This window comes from Pogona vitticeps, chromosome 1 (genome assembly GCF_051106095.1).
Source record: "Pogona vitticeps strain Pit_001003342236 chromosome 1, PviZW2.1, whole genome shotgun sequence".
NCBI lineage: Eukaryota > Metazoa > Chordata > Lepidosauria > Squamata > Agamidae > Pogona > Pogona vitticeps.
In genome coordinates, this window is record NC_135783.1 from 182,082,977 (window position 1) to 182,108,296 (window position 25,320).

At 38.9% G+C, this 25,320-nt stretch overlaps 1 protein-coding gene, 1 non-coding gene and 1 pseudogene across 20 annotated transcripts in view; all 3 read right to left on the reverse strand.

Annotated features, from left to right (window-relative positions):
* The window catches only part of ABI2 (abl interactor 2), an 87,067-nt gene that overhangs the window by 13,144 nt on the left and 48,603 nt on the right, over positions 1-25,320 (reverse strand). The window contains exons 3-9 of one of the 19 annotated variants that reach the window (XM_078379670.1): positions 23,598-23,774; positions 21,196-21,213; positions 11,177-11,274; positions 10,224-10,370; positions 9,076-9,185; positions 4,346-4,534; positions 2,497-2,655 (exon numbers count right to left, since the gene is read on the reverse strand). In XM_078379670.1, the coding sequence (XP_078235796.1) occupies positions 2,497-2,655; positions 4,346-4,534; positions 9,076-9,185; positions 10,224-10,370; positions 11,177-11,274; positions 21,196-21,213; positions 23,598-23,774 (898 nt within the window). Of the gene's footprint in view, positions 1-2,496; positions 2,656-4,345; positions 4,535-9,063; positions 9,189-10,223; positions 10,371-11,176; positions 11,275-21,195; positions 21,214-23,597; positions 23,775-25,320 lie in introns of all 19 variants that reach the window. The other 18 variants (XM_072978508.2, XM_072978511.2, XM_072978499.2 and 15 more) reach the window with 18 other exon arrangements.
* On the reverse strand, positions 5,435-5,598 carry LOC140703407 (U1 spliceosomal RNA). The gene has a single exon (XR_012082818.2). It is a non-coding gene; the product is annotated as a U1 spliceosomal RNA (small nuclear RNA).
* Positions 16,843-16,997, reverse strand: LOC140703460 (U1 spliceosomal RNA; annotated as a pseudogene).

Genomic DNA, 25,320 nt, shown 5'->3' on the forward strand with positions numbered 1-25,320 from the left:
GAACTACTTTACCTGACACATTTTGAATACACAGATGCAAAATATGTCACACACAAATATGAGCTGGATATGCACACATGTATCTTTGGGACATCTTAAGGTTGTATGAACTGAAGAACGGAAATAACACACACAAATGGCATTGTATGATGTGCCACGAGGTACTTAAACCCAGTAGACAACACCTTGGATTATTTTTTATTTTATTTATTCATTGGATTTCTACCCTGCCCATCTAGATCACCTACTATAGGAAATATCAGACTCAAACTCCAACTTTGCTCTGAAATCCAATGAGCAGCCATTGACAAGTTATTCACTCTCAAGCCAATGTACACATTATAGGCTTATTTCTAGTTATACATTATATTTCAAGAAGCGTACAAATAGTAAGCCTGTATTTAGACTGCCTCACTTCAGGCTGCAAGTAAAAGCTCTCACTATGGAATCTTATCCCACAAAACAACATTGCACACACAAAAACAAAACCCTAGCATGGCAACTTTCTATATACTGAAATGTATGTGTCCAATGGGGAAAGAGAGAGATTGTATTATCTACATGGACAGATTCATATACACAACATATAAAAGTACATAAAATGAACTTACACAGCCCATGCACATACTTTACCACTTCTGCTATTAATAAGAATGAAGTCTCATAAAACTAAACTGAATTTTCTGTAAAACCTACATAAAGTTCTTACAATAGCAAGTAAATTTCAAAGCCAACATGTGAGGATTGCCCCACTGTCACTCAGGCTATTCATAGTCACGAGCTGATTTGCATGAGCCTATGAGAGGACTGGAGAGGCGAAGTCAGCAGCTATATGAAGTTTTGGCGGGAGGAGGAGGAGCCAGATAGAGATTGGGATGAGATCCAGATAGAGATAAGGACTGGTTAGTCAGAGAGAGAGGAAACAGATACTTTGTGATAAGGCTGGATAAGAAAATAGGTAGAAAAGGTGGTAATGATATTGAAAGAAAAAAGTATGTACAGTGGTGCCTCGCATAGCGATTGCTCCGTATAGCAACGAAATCGCTTTGCGATGGACTTTTTGCCTTCGCAAAAGCAATCGCTTTGCGATGGTCCCTATGGGGGAAATTTGCTTTGTGATGATCGCAGGGAAGCGATAATCGCAAAGCCCCCATTTTTGGCCAGCTGATCAGCGGTTTCAAAATGGCCGCTGGGTAAACAAAATGGCCACCCGCTGTTTTCAGGCACGGATACCTCGCTTTAGAGGCACCAAAAATGGCGACGCTATGGAGGATCTTCACTTAAAGGTGAGTTTTTAGCCCATAGGAACGCATTAATGCGTTTCTATGGGCTTTTTATTTTCGCTTAGCAATGTTATCCCTTAGCAGCGATTTTTTCTGCACGGATTAACATCGCTAAGCAAGGCACCACTGTACTGAGAGAACTGTTAATGATTTGCTTGTGTACAATGTTTACCTGAAGAACTTCTGTGATTATTAAAACTGCTTCACTTCAATAAATATTTATTTATTTATTTATTTATTGGACTTATATACCGCCCCATAGCGCTACAAGCACTCTCCGGGCGGTTTACAATTTTTAATTATACAGGCTACACATTGCCCCCCCAGCAAGCTGGGTACTCATTTTACCGACCTCGGAAGGATGGAAGGCTGAGTCAACCTTGAGCCGGCTACCTGGGATTTGAACCCCAGGTCGTGAGCACAGTTTTAGCTTGCAGTACAGCGTTTTAACCATTGCGCCACTGTTTCTATTCACAAGACAAGTGTTTTGACAAACGTCGTTTATATTGTGGATTGAGGTAATCCACTGGTGGCAGTGAGGAAAACATGAGCCTTTGTGAGGGCAAAACACACAGGTGCTACAAGGGTGAATGCCACACAGCAACCTACTGAGTTTCTGCTAAGTGGAAAGTTGTGCTAGCATAGCAGGATAGGATTATGTCACTTGTGCAAGCACTGACATCACCAAGGGGAAAATGGGTTTTATTCATGGAGTCTTTCTGTCCAACAGACACTCAACAGGATGTTGGCCATTGTCTTTACCCATTCCATCAGGTGATGAGACACTGTAATGATAGATTAACTCTGTAACTCCCCTTTTTGTAAATGCATAATATAGGAACAAAAAAATAAGATTTAAAATATGCAGAGTTGGAGGTTAACTTCATGTTACAAAGTTGGAAGGGTGCCTTTAAGCCACAATAATCCCCATCCAATATCTTTGTGGGGATATCTAGTTTAAAAATTGCAGTATATCATTCACTGTGCTTAGTACTTCTCAGATTCTTTTCTTTGTTGTTTGTTTCTGACTGCAGCAGCCAAAATACAAAACATTTTAAGTCTGTTTGACTAAGCATTACCATAGACATGGGACAATCAGGGATGGTCCCTTAGACATCTCTCACATCATGTGATAATGTCCTTAGAGATTCCAAAGCAATGATATTTTTCTTGGTGGGTTAAGAGTAGAGAATTCTCTTGTGGTCCATCTTACCTGGATTCTGGCTATAAAATGGTCCTCCATTCACCTGGTTTTGAAGGCTGTTCTGTGAAGTGATGGAAGGAGGGCGCCTGTATGGCAAAGAACCCCCTATTGCTGGAGGGGTATGTCGAGCAACTGGTCTGTTCATGCTATAGAACTGAACAGGATGACCTGTTTCAGAGACAAAAAATACAACAGTAAAAAAGGGGGAATATATTCAAACTGATGCTTGCATTTCCATATGAACATTTAAAAGGTTTTGAAAACAAAAGTACACATATTAAAACCTGTTCAGATGAGCTGATGGTTGAACCTTACTACAAAATGCACTCTTCTATGCATTTTAAAATGAAGTAATTCTACTGTCATACACACTTCTATGCATTTCAAAATTAGATAATTTAGCTGACATAATAGGCATAAAAGGAAGTACATCTTAAACATCAACATTTAAATAAACCATGCTTTAAAATGAACCAGTTTATTTAGCTGGGGTAAATGTGAATGGCAACTTATTACACACACTTTAAAGAAATGAAAAACCACCAAGTTGATTCTGTTAGCGCTGAAAGAAGCTAATCAAATATGGGCACTATGCTGTCTGACTATTCACCACAACTTAATACTGAAAGCAATGCCATATTATGCACATTCATGACAATTATTTTTTTATCAGATCATCCAAAATGATCAAGTGGAATCTGACCCTAAAACTGCAAAATGATAAAGCGAAAGGTATACAAGGATGAATCAATCTCAAGTTACTCCAGGTATGAACAGGACTCATAAATAACACTTAACTTTTCATGTGCAGTTGTTGACCAACCTTAGCCTCTCCTACTGATTGATTCTGTGTGATGAATTGTCTCCCCGCCCCCCACTTCCCTCCGCCCATCTCACACATTACAATCTTTCAAATTCTACGGTGGTACCAAAGTCAAGTCTAAGAGACAGCAATAACCTTTTAACAAAATGGAGAGAAAGAAACTTGAAAAATCAATGTTGCTGTCAGATGATCAGTTTCTTCCCCTAAATATCTGAGTACCCTAGACATTTATCACTTAAAATTCAACACCATTCTCCAAAGCCCCTCAAAATTATTAGAAATATTTAAAGCATTAGAATTAGAAACAATACAGCTACAAAAGTTTGTATGTTAATTGTATGAGCTCCTGTAAACAAGTCAGCAAAATGAATGAACACTGTTAGAGCAGCACAACATAGCACAGCATAAGGCAACATAACAGCTAGAATCTTCTAGTGTAGTTATACCAAAGTAACACTGAAGGTATAACTTCTGAAGGCAAATTGCCTCAGATATTCAAACCGCATATACAGAAATTGAACAGCCATACAATACAGTGTCACAGGCTGTACTATCAGCAAGCTAAAAAAGTAAACAGCAGATTTCAGTGCTTCAATTGTAATGACTAAAGTATTGCCCAGTAACAGAATGAATCTGGCAACATTCCACTTGCCAATTTGCGTTGCTTTAGTTTCCATTTTACTAAATACTGAATGGAAAATGAATACTCTTCTTTCAACAACACATGCAAAGCAAAAGATAATGGACAAGACTCCCCATGTTGTGCCTACTATGCCAGGCACAGGAATTTGGTCAGTGTAACAAGCAATAATCTGTAACAAAAGAACAACTTTTCAGTAGACATGAAATAAATTGAGTATTTATATTACTTGAATGTTGGGGGGAAAACATCACTCCCTCTCAAGTCTCTCTCAATGAGAAACAAATAAATCAGTATGGATTACTAATCAATTTCACAGCTCAATACAACATGATCATCCTTTGGCAGTATGTACAGCTTTGTTCAGCTGCCTGCAGAGAGCAGCAGACACTCACCTGCAGAAGGAGCAGAAGAAGCAGCAGGGGGAGTTGGAGAGGTGAAACCATCCGCAAGGGGCTGAGCCCCTGCAGCAGCAGCAGCATCTGGGGCAGCAGAGGATGGGGCAGAAGTAGCAGGAGTGAGAGGAGTAGGAGCAGGGGCAGATGTAGCAGGAAGGGGAGAAGTGCCAGCAGAGCTGGCAGGGGCTATGTGAAAAGAGGAGGAAGAGGAGGAGTTAATAAGGAGTTCAGGTTAGCAAGGATTAGAAAAGCTTTTCATGTTAGTTGGTCCATAAATCTTTAAAGTTCAAACCAAAAAAAGGAGGATTAAAAGGATGATGTTTATGTTGGGGGAAAGATTATCCCTTAGGTATGCAGTCAAAAAGAATTTTTTAAAAAAAGGTTGGGCATCCAAAAGCAAGAACCCCATGTTGCACATAAAATTACACACATAAATTACCATCTTGGAATGAATTCATCAGCTCGACCTAGAGTAAAATCACCAAAATCATGGGGACCTTAAATCAGTTTGGATTAACAAATCCCCTTCCTTTCAACAGAAGTACTGTAAGCAGGAACAACTTCATATTTAAGAATAACTTCACATTTAGCATATTGCATTTATCTCACAGTGTAAACTTCTTTCTGACCCTTTGTTTGGTGCAAAAAGCTTTAGTCAATTCAACAATTTTAAGAGAATAAAAATGCTACAGTGCTGCCCCGCATGACGATTGCCTCACGAAACGAGGAATTCGCTAAACGATTACTTTTTTGAGTGATGTTGTGCTTCACAAAACAATTGTTCCTATGGGCAATTTTCACTTGACAATGTTTGGGTCCTTGCCTTGCAAGACATTTGTGTTTTTTTATTTTAAAAAATCCTGTTTTGCAAGATGGTTTTCCCTCCAACTGGAACACATTAATTACATAAGACCTACTTTTTATCCCAAAAAAGTGGGGGAGAAAGTGTATGCTGCTGTTTTTCTTGGAAAGCCAGCAGCATACACTTTCTCCCCCACTTTTTTGGGATAAATGGCTGCAAATTTAAATGGTAGAGGATGGTGAAAACAGCCAGGAACCAAAGGGTAAAGAGATTGTAAAAAAACCTGAGAAATCACAAACATAATGCCCTCTTTAACACAAATTATGTAGTTGAGTTCCCCACATTTGGGGAAATCACAGGGGTCAACAGCACACCCAAAGTGCAATGGATGAGCCTCTCCTTGGGAAAACCATTTTTACAACATGGTATTTCCCCACAAGGTATGAATTGGAATGACCCTTGCATCTCCTACCCCCTTTTGTCCCCTGACCCCCCAAGTCATGGTGACCCTCTGGCTGCACCTCCCACTCAGTACAGGGCTGCACAGCCCCAGTCCTGCCAGACACCTAGCCCCTGATGGGGGTCCCGCAGGGCACCCCAAAACACTGAGGAGCTCTCTTGGCCTGTGGCAGGACTGGGGCTGTGCAGCCCTGTACTGAGTGGGAGGTGCAGCCAGAGGGTCACCATGACCTGGGGGGTCAGGGGACAGAAAGGGGTTTGACTCCTTTTATCTTCTTTCTTTGTTGCTGGAGAGAGAAAGAGGGGGAAGGGTATCTGAGACCCATTGAATTTCCAAAGGCAGTGCAGGTGAGGGGATTGCTTTTCCCCAATATGGTATGGGAAACTGTATTTTGCAAGACAATGTTTCCTATGGACAATTTCTGTAAGACAGTGATTTTTTTTTCCCAATTGGAACGCATTAAATGGATTTCAATGCATTCCAATGGGGAACTGGGTTTCACAAGACGATGTTTTCACCAGACAGCAATTTCCATGGAACGAATTAAAATCGTCTTGCGAGGCACCACTGTATCTTGACTTTTTAGCACAACCTTTGTTTGTTTTTTAAATATCACTTCTTTTATTTTGAGTGCATCTGAGAAGGAAGAAATACCAAAATGTCTTAAAGAAGAAAATAAAAGGCAATTGCTTCTATTTCAGCAATTAATAGCAACAAAATATCTTAGAGATGGGCAAAAATTAAAAAGCGAATCACCAAATTTGTTTTTAAAAGTCACTAATTCATTGATTCATATTCTTACAAATCAATGCCCCTGATGAATACGAATCAATGAATTTTTAGCAATGATCTGTCAATTCATTTGGCTATAAAACAAGCCTCCAGGCACCTAGAGACACCAAAATCAAAGGGAAGCTTGTACTGACTCTCCTCTACAATCCCTCCAAATTTTGTGAAATTGGGTTTCTCCAAGCCAGCTGCTAAAGGACACTTTCCTGGGGGGGACCCACTTTGTGGGTGCTTAACCTGAAACCCAATCTTCATCAAAGAGTCAGTAGAAGCTTCTCTGTGATTTTGATGCCTCTCTACATGCCTGGGTGTAACTTTCCTGGAGGTAACCTACTTATAGTTGTATAACTTGAACGTTCGAAACCCAAACCTAAACTTGCAGGGCTTGCAGAGGAGAGTCAGGGGAAGCTTCCCTGTGAATTTCAAGTGATGGAGGGTGTTATAGAATTTTAAAGTCAAAAACAAATTGATGAATCAATTTGTTGATTTGTCAGGGAAAAAATCATAAATTCATAATCTGTGATTCGTTGACCTTGATGAATCACAAATCAAAATGAATCACCATTTTTCTGATTTGTCCCATCTCTAATCTTAAAACATAGGACCCGTATTCCCTTGTAGCTCTATCATCATAGTGGGAACAATATCACAGAGGCAGCAGATTGCCACTAATCAGAGTTCCTTTTTTATTTTAGAGTTCATGTAACTCACAAATATTGAGATAAAGTAATGTGCACCAAAAAAACTGAAAAAGAGATTCTTTAATTGTGTGGCAGAGCAAATCAACAGTCTACAAGGCAATTCTAAAAATAAGGGTAGCCCAAACAAAAAATATATAACTTTTAAATGGGGTCCTGACAATTGCTTTGTGTTTGGATGGGAAGTGGTTAACCAATGGAGAAAGGAGTCAGGTTCTGGGATTCTTCTCTGCTTGGTGCCTCTTTGTGAATTGTAATGAGCACAAGAGGGTATCCTGTGTAGACCATCTTGACTATTGGCACTGGTATCAACAACATTCAGGGTGTCCTCTGCTATGTCAAATCTAGTGTCCTTTTTCTTGCCAGCAGCATTGGCACAATGTTGTGCAGGGATACAGAAGCACAATATCCCACATTCATAAACTGGAGATTTTTTGGAAAAATGGAATCAGCAGGAATATGCCACTGCCAATCAAGTTATGCCTGTTCCATATGTAGCAGAATTCAGAAACATACACAGACCATAGAAACTTATTTTCCTGAACAAGGGATACAAAAATTTTATGCCTTTTCCAAAGTAAAATTGTAATGGTAAGCCAGCACAATTGCAACGACTGCTATCTCACTGCAATCTGAAAATCACAATAAGTATTCTTAATCAATGTCATTATCCTGTATCTTTTCTCTACCCAGACTGTCAGTCAAACACTAAATAGCTGTATGCAGATCTTGTACATTGATGTAATGCCCCAATTAAAATGTCAAAATAATGATACAGTGGGGTCTGAACTTATGAACTTAATCCGTATTGGAAGGCAGTTCGTAGGTCGAAAAGTTTGTAGGTCGAATCTGCATTTTCCATAGGAATGCATTGAAAACCATTTAATCCGTATCTGCTCTTTTCCGTCCATAGAAACTAATGGGAAACTAATGGGAAGCTGCTATTCTGCCTTCTGCCACTAGAGGGGGAAAATTTTTTTCTTTTTTTCTTAGGCCAAGAAAAGTTCAGGAAAGGAGGGGGGAGGCAGGGAACAGTTTTAAAAGCACTTCTGAAATCTTTTTTTTTCAACAAAGCCAATTTTAAAGGATGTTTTAAAGCATGTTCTTGCTCTTTTTCCTGTAGTTCGGGGGCTACCAAGGCCTGGTAAGTGACGGTTGTGGATTTTTCGGGCTCTTTGGCCATGTCCTGAAGGTTGTTCTTCCTGACGTTTCGCCAATCTCCGTGGCCGGCATCTTCAGAGGACAGCAAGTTGTCCTGGTAAGTGACTTTCTTTTATTTATTTTTAAGTTTCTGACCCTTTTTTCCCCTCCAGAAGCCTCTAAGGGGAGGGAGGGGGCACTTTTTTCCTGTTTGTAACTCGAGGGAAGTTCATATGTCGAGTTGTTATTTCCCTATCGGGCGGGTTCGTAAGTCGAACCATTCATATGTAGAACCGTTCGTAAGTCGAGACCCCATTGTAATTCATAACAATGAAATTTTAGTATTTATAGTTTTCTGATCTATCTGTATACAGCAGGAGTGGCCAACTGTGACTATGTAATTGTGTTTTTGTTTTGTTATTGTTATTGTTTGCCTGCATTTCACATGAATCCTAGCCAGCATAGCCAATGATGCAAAATTAGATATATGGCACTCCAAAAACATCTGGAGTTCCACAGTAGCCCACCCCAAGCATAGGTCAATTAATTTTTCAAATTACTGGGGGACACAAGTTCTGATTACTTCCAACAACCACTCCTGTTTCAGTTGTTCAAATGGGAACTTCAGCTTGTCTCTCACACAAAATTAATAAAAATGGGGCATTTAAACAAGTGTTACAAACATTCCAAAGTAACTGAAGGCACTCATTGGTCTTCCAAGGTTATACAGCGCTGGAAAGGAATGGCAAACCAGATGAATTTACAGAAGTTCTAATTAGTCTTAAGGTGGGTCCCAAAACCCAGGTGGGCCAAGCTTCCCATTTACCTGGATACACACTGGGAGGAGACGGTGTGGGAACAGCGATAGGGACGCCCACACTTCCACTTCCACTGTTCTCTCGACTGCTGCTCCTACTGCTGGGGTGGCTCCCTCCACTGCTCCCACTGCTGCTAAAGAAGTAAAAACCACCAAGACATTTATAGTCCATTCCATGCTGAACACAAAACAACGTTATAATAAAAGCTTGCTAAATTTGCAATTCTAGGAATGAAGGAACATGATACTTTCTTCAAGTATCTACTAAAGTTTAAGTTTAAGCTAAAACAAGAATGCACCAACCAAGATTAACAGCTGCCTACTAAATTACAGGAGGTTGCCTTGAGGAGACTGTCCAAGGGCACTGGCAAAATCTATCTTCTGTGGAAAAAATACCAGCATCTGTAGCCAGAGAGTTACATCTACACTGCTTATCGCTGTTTCAAACTAGAATCGTTCTCAGCACAATACCAGGAAATCTCACCAATTAATTGGAAGGCTTCTTTTTTCTTTCTTTCTTTTTCTTTCTAATCTCTGATCTAGAGCTGACCTGTTACATAGATCAATTCCCACAGTACAGACTGTTGTTAAGACCAGCTTCCAGTCATTATATGCCTTCTGGAAATGTACAGAAACAAATGAAACCAGGCATCCTTTCTGTAGTCAACTGAACAACCTATTCAAAGTTGCCAGCTTTTTCAGTCTCACCAATGCTCAACAAGAACTCTCTGATTTCAAAACATTTTATTTGGAGGCTGCTAGGAAACCTCACAATTGCATTATTCTCCCTTGCAAGTGGCACATTTTGGAAACTGTGCATCACCACGGGTGCCTTGGAACTGACAGGTGAATAATAGCAGTTATAAAGATAAATACGATTAATTAAATGCATTAGTACTCAGGACCTCAATGGTTTCATTACACAATTCAGCAAGTAAACTTGGTACTGCTTTTGAATATGTTCTTCTTAAGCAAGGAATTTCACATTGTACAACATCTACATTAAGCGGCATGGCTTCCCTAAAACACACAATGGATTTCCTAGGAAATCACATGAATGTATGAAGTTCTATGTGAAGGGATAGGGAGGGGGTTAAAAGCAGATTGTTATAAACTGCGCTGTGTGTTTTAATTACTGTTAATATTTTGTGCAGGAGCAGACTGAATACCTGTAAGTGCGATTCCTCTGATTCACAGAAGCTGTTCTAACAGGGCTCTGTTGCGAGGGAGCCATATTACGGGTAGGGCTAGGTACATAGTCATTTGGTACCACTGGAGGACGCACTGGCTCCAGTGTGCGATAGGGAGAGTGACGCCTACACAAGAAAAACATATGTATGGAAGTAATTTCAGACAATGAAATACATGAAAGCCCTTAGGGCAAGGCTGCGTAGAACTCCTGCTCATTGCTCAGTTTGAAAATGCATAGGGCAGGATCCAGTCCAGTGTGGATACAGCACCCGAGGAGGATCTCCACAAGCTTAATACTGTTCAGTTTTCCTATTTCTCCCATTGGTGCGCATGCAGGCAGCGCACCAAGATCAGTGCATGCCTGCCACATCCTGCTCACCACACAATAAGTTGTGCTTTGGTGTACAAGTAATGTGCACTGAGCAGACAAAGCACGCAGAGGGTTGCCATTTCCTTTGATAGTCTGTCATGCAGCCTCTGACATGCCTGTGTGCGCATGTAGGCTGGGTGTGGGAAGTGAAGAGAACAGGACTATAAGAATCCTCCTCATGCCAGCACTGTGCCCCCAGTGAACCAACTGGGCCCACAGAATTTATCTAGGCATGTAGTATAGGATACTAAGGCTAACTACTTATTTCAGACATACAGCAAAAAATAGTGTAGAGTTACTCAAAGTACAGAGTTTATACTATAAACAAAGCCCAAAAGGCTCCTGCAGAAAGAAAATATTTAACCTGTACTTCTAATGGCTTATCACCACCTTCTGTCTATAATGTTATGTTATCTGCCTACAAAATAGAGGGACAAGACACATCCATACCCCACAATGCCATTTTAACCACTTATGTACCTTAGGGCAAGGGAAGTGCTGAATACGTTTCATCTTCACCCTCCCCATCCTCACTTATGGTGCATATGAAGGTATACTTACCCAATGGTTCCTTTCCCTGACATTGGTGGGCTGGGTGGTTTCTGGGTGGGTGGTGTAGTACGAGGCAGACCACCCATTTTCATATTCTGTGTACTAACCTATATAAAGGCAAAGGAAAGAAAAAGAAACCTTACTGAACCCACTTAAAAAAGAAGATCCTTTGATGATCAATCTACAATATTAAAGCAGCAGGGAAAAGTGTAAAATATATGTATTTTTTAAACCTCTGAGGACCATGGAGTTTTTGTTTTTGTTTGTTTTGCTTAGGTTATTAGCTGCACTTAAAGGACATGTGGTAGTATGGGTTAGATGTGACTCCATCTGCCTCTCCAGCATCAAATTTCACTTCATTTGATGCACAAGTGAGTCCACAATATTTCACATAATAAAGCTTTTCATATATGTGAGGACTGCAATCTACACCCACCTATGTGCGCTAAACTTTGCTTATTAGGCTAAACCGTGAAAGCTATCTTATACATGCATTCTGAGGAATTCCCCACCCACCCATTGAGTCCAAGAGGGATTGTGGCAGGCAAGTAGATGCAGACTGCAGCCTACCTGCAGATGGAACATACTTTTCAGGGTAAACATAAAATATTGCAAGTGCATGAAAGATTTTTTCCAACTCTATTTTACACACACATAGGGGGGAAGAGGGAGAGAGAAAGGGAGGGAGAGAGTATATACACACACATACGTGCTCAACAACTGGATTTGGCTATGGGATCTTTGATTTATGGGTAGGAAATCAAATTAGTGGTGATGTATCTTTCAGGAAAGCATTTCTCTTGTTTTGACTCAAACATTACATAGCTTTTACTAACTGGGCCTCAGATAGAGAATATGTTATTACGTTTATGTGGTGCTTTTGGTAAGTAATAATAATAATAATAATAATAATAATAATAATAATAATAATAATAATAATAATAATAATAATAATAATAATAATAATAATAATAATAATAATAATAATAATAATAATAATAATAATAATAATAATAATAATAATAATAAAAAATTGTCATGGATTGGTTTATGTGGTTTAAATCTTGTACTGAAGATGGGATATGTAGCTGTGAAGAATGCAAAATGGATTCCATATTGGTTCTCTGTATAAATGATTTTGCATGCTGACAGTGTATTTTCCAGAGGGTTGTGGGAATGTTTTTCCTTTAGACCAGGACGAGCCATTCCAAGATAAGAAGACCAGATACTTGTTGTGGAATAGATGCAGATGGACTAAGAAAAACAACACCTGTTTCCCATGAGAAGAGAAGGAGGGATTGTTTCCATGACCTCATGCCGTGATTGGATGACAGCTTGAGAGACAGAGAAGGGTGGTTCCAGCGAAGCTTGAAAAAGGAACTTTTACTATGTGCAGAGATTCCTTTCCTTGTTCTATAACTTTTGGACTACTTTTACCATCATAGTTTTTCTAGGTCTATTTGCCTGCTGCTCAGTGCAGGTAAAAGACTGACAGAGATGTAGGGAGACTAGGAAGAGAGGGAGGGGGGGCTTTTTGCCTTTTGCCTACCCTAGGAAAGCTTTTAGAGATTTTTAGGGATTTTTAGTGCTTTTGTAATTAAAGAGAATTATTGCTTCATTTCTACTTTGTAACAAGCCTTGGAAGTGGTAATATGCTTTGCTTTTGCATAAAACTGACTTTATTCTGTAAATCTATATTTTTTCAATAAAATAATAAATATAAAATCTTTTGGTCTCTTGAACAGTGTAGCTGTCTTAGCAATACCCTGAGGGGGAAGCAAGGCCACATTAAGCTACTGAGTCCTACTTTTTTGGGCAACGTGGGTCTAAGGATTACAAAGCTCATGTGTTTTTCGTTTTTCCTATGGTTAAACAAGTATTCTTTTTAGGGCAGACTTGTAAGAAGAAGTTTGTTGCAGGCCTTGGCTGAGGTCATCCAGGACTCAACCCAGTTGAATGAGGGTGTACAGACTTCCAATTACTCTCTGTCCACCGGTTAGCATTCCTCTAGGGGAAGCTGATTGTGACAACAACAACAATAACAACAACAAAAATAATACAGTGGTGCCTCGCTTAACGAGCGCACCGTATAATGACGAATTCGCATAGCGATCCGGTTTTTTTATCACTAATGTGAAGGCATACCGACGGTTCCAATGGGCAAAACTCACATTGCGAAGATTGGTAAGCGTTTCGCTTACCGATCTTCGCATTGCGATGCTGGGGAATCAGTTGTTCGGCGGTTCCAAAATGGCCGCTGGATGACCCCAAATGGCGGTGCGCAGCATTTTCGCGCCCTACCCTCGCTTACCGAGGGCGCGAAAATGGCTGCTGCTATGGGGAAACATCGCAGAACGGTGAGTTTTGTGCCCATTTGGGTTCCCCTGTTCCGTATAGCGATGTTTCCCCATAGCAAATGTTAATCCGGAACAGATTAACCTCGCTATGCGGGGCACCACTGTAATAATAGTAGTAGTAGTAGTAGTAGTAGTAGTAGTAGTAGTAGTAGCAGTTAACTACTACTACTACTACTACTACTATTTTAAAAAAACCATTGAGTCCTTAAAAACAATCCTTATATTTGTTTTCTCTCTACATTGAAAATCAGCTTCATATTTAACATACATTCTTTTAACTTTCAATTATCAAATGGAACATTAGTATGTGTGATCTTTTTTGAATCAGATAATCTTCGTAGTATTCGCTCCCATAACATAATACACCCAAGTTCTTCTGTCTCAGATTACTCAACTGTTTTAATAGCTCATAGTCATTTTATTGACCAGTTTCATGAGCTGCTGATGACAGATTGCACTGAATAGGAGGTATGAATAATTGCATGTCTTACACTCATCAGCATCAACATGAATTTACATAAAAGTCAGTGATTTATATCTACCTAAATCACAAATGTGGCCTAACTTTAATGTCTTCCATTAATGAATGGAAAGAGACTGTTGTGTGGATAAAGCAAGCCACTAGAGAGTAATCGACGCCTGAAGAAATTTATTCTCCCACAGCTCCTCACCCATGATAGCAGCAGTGGCAGTAACTTACAACACTTGTGAATTTTACAGGAGACCTTGGACTCTGAATCCATGTTTTTAAAGGAATATCTGTAGAAGTGTGTGCCAGAATGATAAGACAAAAGCCCTTTTCAAGAATTAATTAATCTGACATCTGACTTCCTTAACACAATTAGATGGTGCACTTAGCTCTGCCCTCTGTCATTGCTCTGTTTACATGATTGCAGAAGAGTGAAGAAACAATATGTTCTATACAGAACCAGGAATTTCTCTTCTTCAGGCTCTTCCATTACCCCATGAAAAATAAACAACACAGGGAGAGATGCAAGGTGTTCTCCTCTCTAAGCAAGTTGAGGAAGCTAGTAATTACCACCTGGATGGGGATGAAGTCCATGAGGCATGACATTATGAAGAAGACATCATCACCATGACAGATCTTTGAATCCAAAATATCTAAATTATTTCCCAGTGGGCTCAAACTGAAAGTCCAATTATAAGACCAGCCACGTTTTCAATGCTACCGCACAAGATGGCTGACTTATTTTATAGCTTAAGAATGACAATATAAATGCTGCCGGAGCCAATGTTTCCATTTATTCTTCTTCATACATGCTTAAAAATCCTATCTATTTTATTTCTTACATACAATATCTAAGCAACAACTACTAGACAAATGGAAATATATATTCAGGATGGATACTGATAATAAACTATTTCACAATTTTTCCAAGCACCTATTTTCCATCTAAGATGTAACATTTTCCTAGCAAAAGTGCAAAATGTAATCAGTTTGAAATGTCTTAAATTCCTAAATGTATTTTATTTTTTAAAAGTTTTTTCAAATGTCAAGGAATATTTATTATCATTGTCTCAAGTATAATAAATTAGGAGTGAGATGCACAGCTGAATTCCATCTTTACTGACTTATAGCACTGGCACTGGCGGTAAACTATTTTTGCTTAACAGTCTCAAGGTAAGCAGTGTGTATCATGGCATTTTACTGTGACAAAATCCAGTTCACAAATGTTCACATGAAGATTACAAAGCTACACACCAAGTTCTTTAAACCTACAATATTATGTCTAGTTACTTGAGAGTAAGCCTCACTTAATTCAATGAGACTTGCCTCTATGAAAACATGAATAAGACTATCCTTAATCAACTTTTAACAGCACAAAGTTCTGAAGCTAAACAAACATGAGCTATGTCAATGGCAGGCAAAAAAGAACAAAACAATGAAAGGGAGACATTTTATTCTCTCTATTAAAACTGCCAAATCTTTCTGTTGAATGAATTTTATTTGCTTAAACACTCCAGCAATGTTTTTAACAGGCTTGTCAACTATTCACGTAGCTTGTGTGAACAAATAAATATTATCTTATTTATATTTCTAACCCTCTGAACACCAAGAAGATATTTTCCAAGACATATTTCAAGTAAGAGCTTTCAAAAGCTCATTACTAAAGAACATTAATCAAAAGCTCATTACTAAATTGCTGTTTTGAAAGAAGCAGCCCTATTAGCCTGTGCAAGCATATCCATACCAAAAAAAATCAATAAACAACAAATAAAAAACAAAAATGTTGTAGCACCTTTAAAACTAACTGTTATATTTGAATGAGAGCATTCTTCTTGGCTGAAGAATACAATGCACTCACAAAACCTCACGCTGAAATATAAGTCTTTAAAGTTTTACGAGGTTTTTGTTTTTTATTTCTGTTTATATCTGTCTGAATACTAATTATTAAAGTTACTGAATAATGAATTGTTTTGCCAGTAATACTATCTGCTTAAGATCGAAGCTAAAATTATCTGCATGAGAATTAGTCCTCAAGACTAATACTGCTGTGGTTCCAAAAACCGGGCCTTAGGCAATTTGAATTAAGGTGCCCTAAGTAACAAAACAGGCAAGGTTCATTAAGAACAGGGGCCTCTTTGGAACATTCTTGAGTAAGCAAACATGACTGCAAACAGTTATTATATTCTGTGAGTACCTCAGAAAGTTTTCTTATATAACAGAGAAAGACTAGGGTTGAGGGGGAGGAATCTGAAATCAGTGTAAGAACCACTGCACTGAAACAGATAACGCCCACACACCATAATCTTTGATGCAGATCCTCTCACAGTTCCAAACAGTAGAAAACCCAGGCAGGCTCCTTGAAGACCTACACTGCTGACAAGATGCTGCAAAATTTTCACAGGCAGTTTGTAATATGGCATGGAGCTCTAGGTTTCTAAGACACCATCAAAAGCTCCTCTGGGCATGACTAGCCCTTTAACATGCCTGAGGATATTTTTAGGATTATGACTCATACACTGGACACCGAACTAAGACAAATACCGTATTTTTCGCTCCATAAGACACACTTTTTCCCCCAAATAGAGGGGGAGAAAGTATGTGCGTCTTATGGAGTAAATACAGTAAAAAAAGGGGTTCAGCCACCACCACCCAGAAGCCTTCCACTGGCATGTTGGGAAGCCTCTGAACTGGCACCAGAGACTGCTTGTTGTTTGGATCTCACCATTCTGCACTGCTGGCTTTCCAGGATCTGCTTCCTGCAGCCTACCTGGAAAACCAGCAAGGCCAATAGCAGTAGGCAATGAAAATAGGCAAGGACCAAAGGGAAAAAAGAGTGATTCTAGAAAAACCAGGAGAAACCACAAACACAGTTCCCCACTTAGGCAACTGATTTTCCCACATTTGGGGAAATCATAGGGGTCAGCACATCCAGAGTGCAATAGATGAGCCTTACCCTGGGAAAACCACTTTTACAATAATGGTATCTCCCCTGCCAGGTACGAGTTGGAATGGCCCCTGAAAATTCTTCCCCTTTCTGTGCCCTATCCCCCAAAGGCATGGTGACCCCCAGCTGCACCTCCTGATCAGAGCAGGGCTGCACAGCCCCAGTCCTGAAAGAGGCCAAGAGACCTACTCAGTGTTTTGGGGTGCCCCACAGGACCCCCATCAGGGGCTGGAATGTTCCTCCCACAATCCTCCAGTGCACAGATATTAGCATACCTAATATGCGGGGAAGGCAGGGAAAGCAGGGAAATTCAAACTTTCAGTTAGTGAAGAGGCTGCTTGTCTGCTTCCTTGCTAGTCCAAGCAGTTAGAGAGCTGGGAGAGAGACCTGGAATTGCCTGGTATTGTCATTTTAAAATGTAAAATTTAGTTTAAAAGCTGCTTGTTTTGGGTTAAACCGTGCTTGGGTGAAAAAGTGCTCCGTTTGAGTTGAAACCTGCTTGCCTGGGAAGCGTTTCAGACCAGCGCCAATCAGCTGTTAGGTGGGGAGAGGGGAGGGGCAGGAGTGGAGAAGAGCACAAAATGGCTGCCGACTGCCGGCTGACTTTTAGCTGTTTGGGGCTCTTTTTTGACTGTTCTGGGGTCTACCAAGGCACTGTGAAGAGCCGGGCTCAGTCTACAGTACCTGGTAAGTGACTTTCTTTTAATTTTTTAAAAGTTTCTGACCTTTAATTAATTAATTAATTAATTAATTAATTAATTACTTTTCGATGCATTCTTATGAGAAATTTGGATTCGACTTGCAAACTTTTCAACTAGTTCTGGGCATATAATAGAGAATGTATTTCCAAAGGGTGTTGCAGCAAGGAAACTAACTGTGCCTCGTGACTTCTAACTGGATTACAGTACCTGCTTCCTGATTTCAGCTACTATAGTTTGTATTCAGTTTTTTTGGCTTGTCAAGAACATTGTTCATGGCTGTTGTGCCTTGCATGCTATAAATGTTCAATTATGTCAGAAACCCAAGATTTGGTCTTAAGCTGAGCATGTGCTACTGCTGGTGAATGGGTTAAGCTTTGTGTTGCTGTTCTTTTGCATAACCTAAAGTAAATAAGGAAAACCAGCTGTTAAATAGTTTAATTCCACTATTTATCCCCCACACAACTAAAAGGGACCTCTCAATGCAGTGCCAAATCAGACAAACCATTTCTAACTTAATATAGGCTTGAGCTGTAGATGGGCAGAGTTGCACAACAATATCATCTGTCATTGAGGCATTTCTATAAGCATGGGGAGGAGATGGATGAAAGGAAATGTAAAATATAGGTAGAGTGGTATAGGTCTTATCACTGGCTGATAATGGTCTATATGTACTTGAATTAAATTTATGGTACACAAATTTATGGTACATAAACTAGAGTACACAAAGCTTTAAGTCTCTCCATTAGTTAATGACAGTGGTAATGGTTCTTAATGCCATTGTTGACTGCTGTTCACTTTACATGGTTCAAATGTTATTCTGTTATCATTTATTAAATATTTTATTACACTATTTGGTTCAGAATATATTTTCCCTGTTTTCCTCCTCTAAAAATTATGTGCATCTTAAGGTCCGGTGAGTCTTATGGAGCAAAAAATATGGTAACTTTAATTGTATATAACTCCTTTAGAAATAAAAATTACTCAACTTGCTCCCAGTTTCACTACCCATAATGGCTCGACGTTGGGGGTAAGAAAAGTGTCTCCACAAATTAAATGAAAGATCTAAAAAGATTGGTCTCTGTAACAATTTGTCATCCTTAACCAAGATACTAAAAGCTGAACCTTTTGCAAAAGATACATCTTCTGTCCTCACCATTCATACAGAACTTGTTATGCTTAATATTATTGCCCTTATCCAGAAAACCAAGAGCTCGCAAAAGATTAATTAGCATTAAAAGGCAAAACAGGTAATATGGATATTAAATGACTAAACAGAGTACTGTAACAAGCAAGGTATCATGCGGGGGGGAATAGGAACTGGATTAATTTTTTTCTTAAATTTATCTTCCGATAGGACTGCAGAATTTCAACATAGTTTCTTTTTTTAGAAGCTCTAATTGTGAATACCTAAAACGCCTCTTCTCCTCCTCCCAAATGTTTTCTAATAGTATTGAGGGATTATCTGAGATCACTTGCCTGTCATTCCAACAGAACTATATGGGAGGAAAAGGATTCCAAATAAGCACATTATGTGCCAGTCGCTAAACTAGGTAATGATGGGCAGTCTGCAGCATCAAGGCTCTCTCAATCTCAGGTCTTGGTAGTCTTTAACCATTGCCAAAGGTTTTTAAGTGGGCCTTCTGAATTACTGCTTTTTGTAAAGGGAAAGAAACTATATTTGCCTGCCACTTCGGGTCTGATCTGCCACAGCACATCCACATACACTCACTTGGACTGGAGACGACATTCTACAGCAACTGTTTTATATATACATACACACACACATAGGCACACATGAAGAAGCTTTTCTGTGTAAGTGGGTTTTTATGACAGGCTAATTCTTTCCCAGTCCCAAAACAATTTTCTTATCCATGCTAAGATATAAAGTTACTAAAAATAATTCAAATGATCAAAGGCCAAAATCCTGTTGCATAACCTAAGCAAAGTTGTACATTTTGGTATGTTTTTCACCAGTAAACAATGAGTAGTCATCATGCTTCTCGGAGCACTCATGCACATTAGATTGGTGCATACTGGATTGGTGCATGCACATGTGTGCAATCCATGAAGAATCATGGTGGAGCTCTTTATTTACTGGCAAGAAATAAATTGAAATGTAGAACTCTGCTCACATTATGCAACAAGATTTCAGCCACAATCGGCTATATCTAACAGTTTCATGAACAGGTTGGCTGTGCAACTATTTTTCCTTCTTCTCTTGCCCCTATAGCCCATCCTACCCCCATAAACCTATTATAATTATTTATACTATTCACTATTTAAATGTGATGCAAAATCAAGCAACCTATTTGCAGTTCAGAGATGTGTGGTATGTCTTTGCATTGTGTTACAGGATATAGCAGTGACAGGAGAATAATGCCAGGCTTATCCATATGAAATGAAATTAAGAAGTTGTACCTTATGGTCATCAAAGCAAAAGGTGGCTTATGCCATCTCTCTTTCTCTCTCCCCCCCCCCTTTCTCCTCCTCACTGCAGTCTACTTTAGTCACCATAAGTTCTCTATACAGCAAAAGACACAGGCTCCTAAACAGTGGAAAAGGTGTCATACTAGGTGAGAGGAGGACCCTGTCCCAAATTACTTCGAGATTTTACTGCACTCCACAAGCTCATGACCCCTATGCCTATTTCAGATTATTCCTATATCCCACTACATGTAGGACACAGTTTACAGTGTTCAGGGCCCACCTGATCCTCTGGAGAGAACTTTTTTTGGGGGGGGGGGGAGATAAAGAGAGAGGGAAAGGCTGGGTGAATGAGCTGCATCTTGTTTACAATTCTGTAACCTATTTCCTATGCTTGAGCTTGATTTGCTCCTCTGCCAACACAGATGTGATATTGTAGAAAGACATGCTCCACTTTTCCAAACTTCAAGTCAGCTGCTTTACGGCAATTCAGATTTTAATTAAATAATATAATTAAATGTAGTGAGTTATAAAATTAATTCAAATCTACATTTCTAATGAGTATCAACCAGTTTTTAAAATTTCTGCTATCTTCATCATTGGCAAAATTTGAACAGCACAGCTATTTGTATCAGTATACTGCCCTGGAACATTAGCCTAATATTAAGGAATGTATGCATTTTTAACCTGGTGCAATCATTCAAGGATTCCGTTAGAAATCGACAATTAGTAAACGGGTAACAGTTAATTCTGTATGTTCAAGATATATATATATAAGTTTTAAAAGGAAGCACATGCTCCAGGTTACTTTTGATTTTGCAAGACATATTAAGCTTGCAAATTCAAGCACTGTTCATGGAGGTAGTCAAGTCACAGCATATATAGGACAAATAGATTATTACACAGGGGGAGATTTGAGAATAAATATACAACTTAATTTTATCATGCAACCTATAGGTTTTCAAAGGCTTTGTAAATTAATGAGATCTTTTAAGTGCTACCATATTACTAACTTTAAGAATCATGAAAGGTATTTAAAATTGTATTTTCCCCACCCCAGTGAGAAACAGACACTCTCCCCATATGTAATATTCTGAAGAATAAGAATGAAATCCAGCCCTGTCGTTTCTTACCTTAAATCTAAGCAACCACTTAATGCATAAATGAAGCAAATAAAAAAGGTAAGGAAGAAAAGCATTGAAAGGTTAGTTGAAACTTCAGAATATGAAGAGAGAAGGGGGGAAAAGAAAGAAGTTAAGCATTTAGCATCAACAAAATAATGTATCAATAGATCACAGAAAGAGTGATTAAAGCAGAATGTGTCATGAACAAAAGGTTTTCATGGTGAATTTTTATAAAATCATTGACTAACAGAACCATCTGGAGACCTAATTAATTCTAAAGGAGGTAACATTCAATGTTTCTAGCACTGCTTCATGAGACACAATACAATGGTTCACCATTAACTCTTCCAAGAACCAACTGTTGGCAAACAACATTTTGTTATCAAGTTTTACCAACAGACTTACTTTATTAACTTACTCGGAATAGATTCCAGCAAATTTTACTGCTGTAACAATTTTTATTAGACTGATAAATTGCTAATTTCAATTCAAAGTTGTTGCAAAGTTTTTTGTTTGTTTGTTCACATAAGGGATATTTCCAAACTTTCATGCAATACTGGAGACATTAAGCATGACAAAACTTAATATATGTATTTTGTCACAAATCTACTACTTAGTCAATCATAATGATGTTTTCATCAATATATCAGTTCACCAGATCAACTGCAAACTATGATGCTTCTTAATTTCCAGGTTAAATTACAGCATTCAAAATTTTGCTATCAATTTTACTCAACAAGCTATGGGTCTGTATCCAACAGAGCCCATCCACTACAGGAATAAATACTGAAAATAGAAGTACTCCCTTTTTTGCAGTCAGCACTCTTTCCTACTATGCACTCGCCCAAGTCTACTTTAGAGAGCTGGAGATGATACAGAGCAGATCTGGAGAGCTTGTGGGGGCTTGCAGGGCAAAAGGGAGGAAAAGAAATTCTCTCTACACAAGCAGCAGTTCGCTCACTTGTTGCTGGATGCAGCCCATAATTATTACAAAATATGGTATACTGTATTATTATCAGATAGTCTTGTTATTCTTCCAAAAGCTGTATATATAAGCAGTCTCTTTTAGACAGAGTACATATGCTTGGTATTATTACTTGTTTCCCTAATGATTAAGCTGCACAAGAAATGGAGAATGTGATCTAATTAAATTAGTTTAGTTATTGCTGCTCAGGAAGTAAATATGAATATTAATTAATATTATCACTTCGGCTCAATGTACTTTATAAGATTTGAAAATCTGATATTGCATGCTTCATATTTACAACTGAGCCATCATACATGCATTTGAACAGGTACTATGGTATGTTTCTAATTTATTCATATTTAATGCTATTATTTTACATAAAATTACTATGCACTTTCATTATATTTCAGAGTACTACTTAATATAACAAATGCTTCAAGAGAAAAATGATGGAACACATTTGTACTATACCAGTTAGTGTACTGAAGTATAACAAGTCTTCTCTTCACCAAAGAGATTTTAATGTTTGCTTTTTGGACAGTGAAGTAGCATGTATTACATGTAGCTCAGAAGAGCCACATGAATAAATAAATACATTTCACTGCAAATTCAACTAGTTCTCATGAAAAAAAATATATATTTCTGTACCATGAAAGCTGGTATAGTTCTGTTGACTGAAAGAACTTCAGGCCTTGTAAATCTTTCCTATTCACATTACCATTTCTTTGCTCAGCAGCTTTCTCCCAATTTTTTAGACTGCTAACCATGTTGCATATTTCAAGAATGCATTTCAGAAAAGACATGCAAGAACACGAACAAAATTTGCTCATGCTATCTAATATGTACCTACACAAATCATGCAAAGAAACTGTACATATAATTCAAACAGGACATACAATTCAGCAATATGTCAAAGCATACTATAGGAACTTTTACAGCTACACACAATGTGAAGTGTAGACACTTTTCTATGTATATTAATTTTCTGTTTTAGAAAATCCTATCAGAGGCACAAGCTAACCCCCTAAAGTCAGGAAATCATGAGGCTGGCCTGAGACAAAGCAAATGCCATGTGACATCCTACAAGAGTCACCAACAAGATGTGGGAAAAGCAAACAGAACACAAAAGATGCATATATTGTTGCCACACAGGTCCTGCTTGACAACAGAATCAAAAGAAAGGGGAGAACATCAAATGTTTTATGAAAAGAAAGCTTAACATTTACTCAAAATGTGGCTATCACAGACACACAAAAGTAGGGTTTGTTTTTCAAAGAGAGAGCAATACAGAAGAAAAATACTAACACATCAGTGAAGGTTATCAAAAGACTGGATAATTCATGCTGCTATTTTGGAGAAGCCAGGAAGTCCACACACAAATCTTTGCATTCTGAAAATATACAGGACGGTTCACATATCAGACTTATTCTACATTAGTACTTACCTTTACACCATGTCCAATATCATCTAGAATTGTATAATCAATAGGTTTTCTAATATAACGAACTGGTCGCTCCAGGTTGGCAGGTGCAATGATTTTGTGAGTTCGTGATGTATTTTTGTTCGTAGTCAAGATACCAATTTCTCTTCTAGCCACTTTCTCTTTATGTATGTCAACTGTCTGTAAACATAAGGAATTTACATATTGATGTGATTAACCAGCTATGTTCCTCCATTCATTAACATGGACTGATCCAGCTGGTAAAAATCACCAGGACATATCATGATACTAGATGATCACATTAGACATTCATATATCCCTTTCATTTCAATATAATCAATATTTATTCTCATTTAATATCAAAACAGTTGGTTTACATTACACAATATAAAAACGTACACATTTCTTTCTTCTTCCATAAAATCACAGAATAATTGAGTTGGAAGGGGCCTATACGGCCATCGAATCCAGTCCCCTGATCAATGCAGGATTCCAAATCAAAGTCTATCTGACAGATGGTTGTCCAATTTTCTCTTGAATGTCTCCAGGACTGGAGCACTGACCACCTGCTGAGGTAATTAGTTCCATTGTTGTCTTGCTCTGATGATTATGTTTTCCTGATAGTCACCCTAAATCTGGTATCCTGTAGCTTGAGCCCATTATTATGTGTCCTGCACTCTGGGATGATCGAGAACAGATCCTGCCCCTCCTCTATATAACTACCTTTCAAGTATCTGTACTATCATATCCCTCTCAGTCTTCTGCCCAGTTCTTTCAATCTTTCCTCATAGGCCTTGGTTTCCAGTCTCTTGAACATCCTTGTTGCCCACTTTTAAACTTGTTCCAGTTTGTCGGCATCCTTCTTAAAGCTGGAGTCCAGAGCTGGACACAGTACTCAATATGAGATCTAACCAGTGCTGAGTAGAGGGGGATTAGTACCTCATGGAATCAGTACCTCATAGGAGACTACAGTATAAGGACTAGGGATGAAGTGTTCTGCTGGCCATAGTGAGGGGATGGGGCAGGAGTGACAGATGGAGGCAATAATCAGCTAGGAGTAGGAGCAGAGAAAATCAGGGCTGGCAAAGTCACCATGGTATTATTTGGATGCCATTTGTGTTGTCTCAGCTCAATTTGGCAAAGGTCTCACAGATTATAGGAGAAAGAGGGAGGGCATAGAAGAGTGTATGATTCCAAGTGTACAGAAACACATCCCTCCAGGAGTATCATCTTGGAAAGGTTCTGGAATGTTTTGCATGGGTACCATCAATCCCATTAGTGTGTATTCACAAAGACCAAGAAGAAGAATTAGCAATCTTTTTTTTTTGGGGGGGGGGGGAGGTTGAACAAGGAAAGAGTGAAAGAAGAACTTTATATAAGCCAAAAAGACAGCCCACAAAAGAAAAAGAATAGCGGAGTTACTTACCTGTAACCATGGTTCTTCAAGTGGTCATTCTGTGAATTCACACAAAAAGGGTTAAGTCAGCGCCAGCGCTGGTTCCTTCAGAATGTTCTCGAGCTCTGCAGAAAAGAAATACAGTGGTACCCTGCATAGCAAGGTTAATCCGTTCCGGATTAACCTTCGCTATGGGGAAACATCGCTAAATGGAACGGGGAAACCCAATGAAGTTTAATGCGTTCCAAATGGGCCCAAAACTCACAGTTCTGCGACGTTCCCCCATGTTCCGGTGGCCATTTTGGGTGTTCCGGCGGCTGTTTTGGGTGT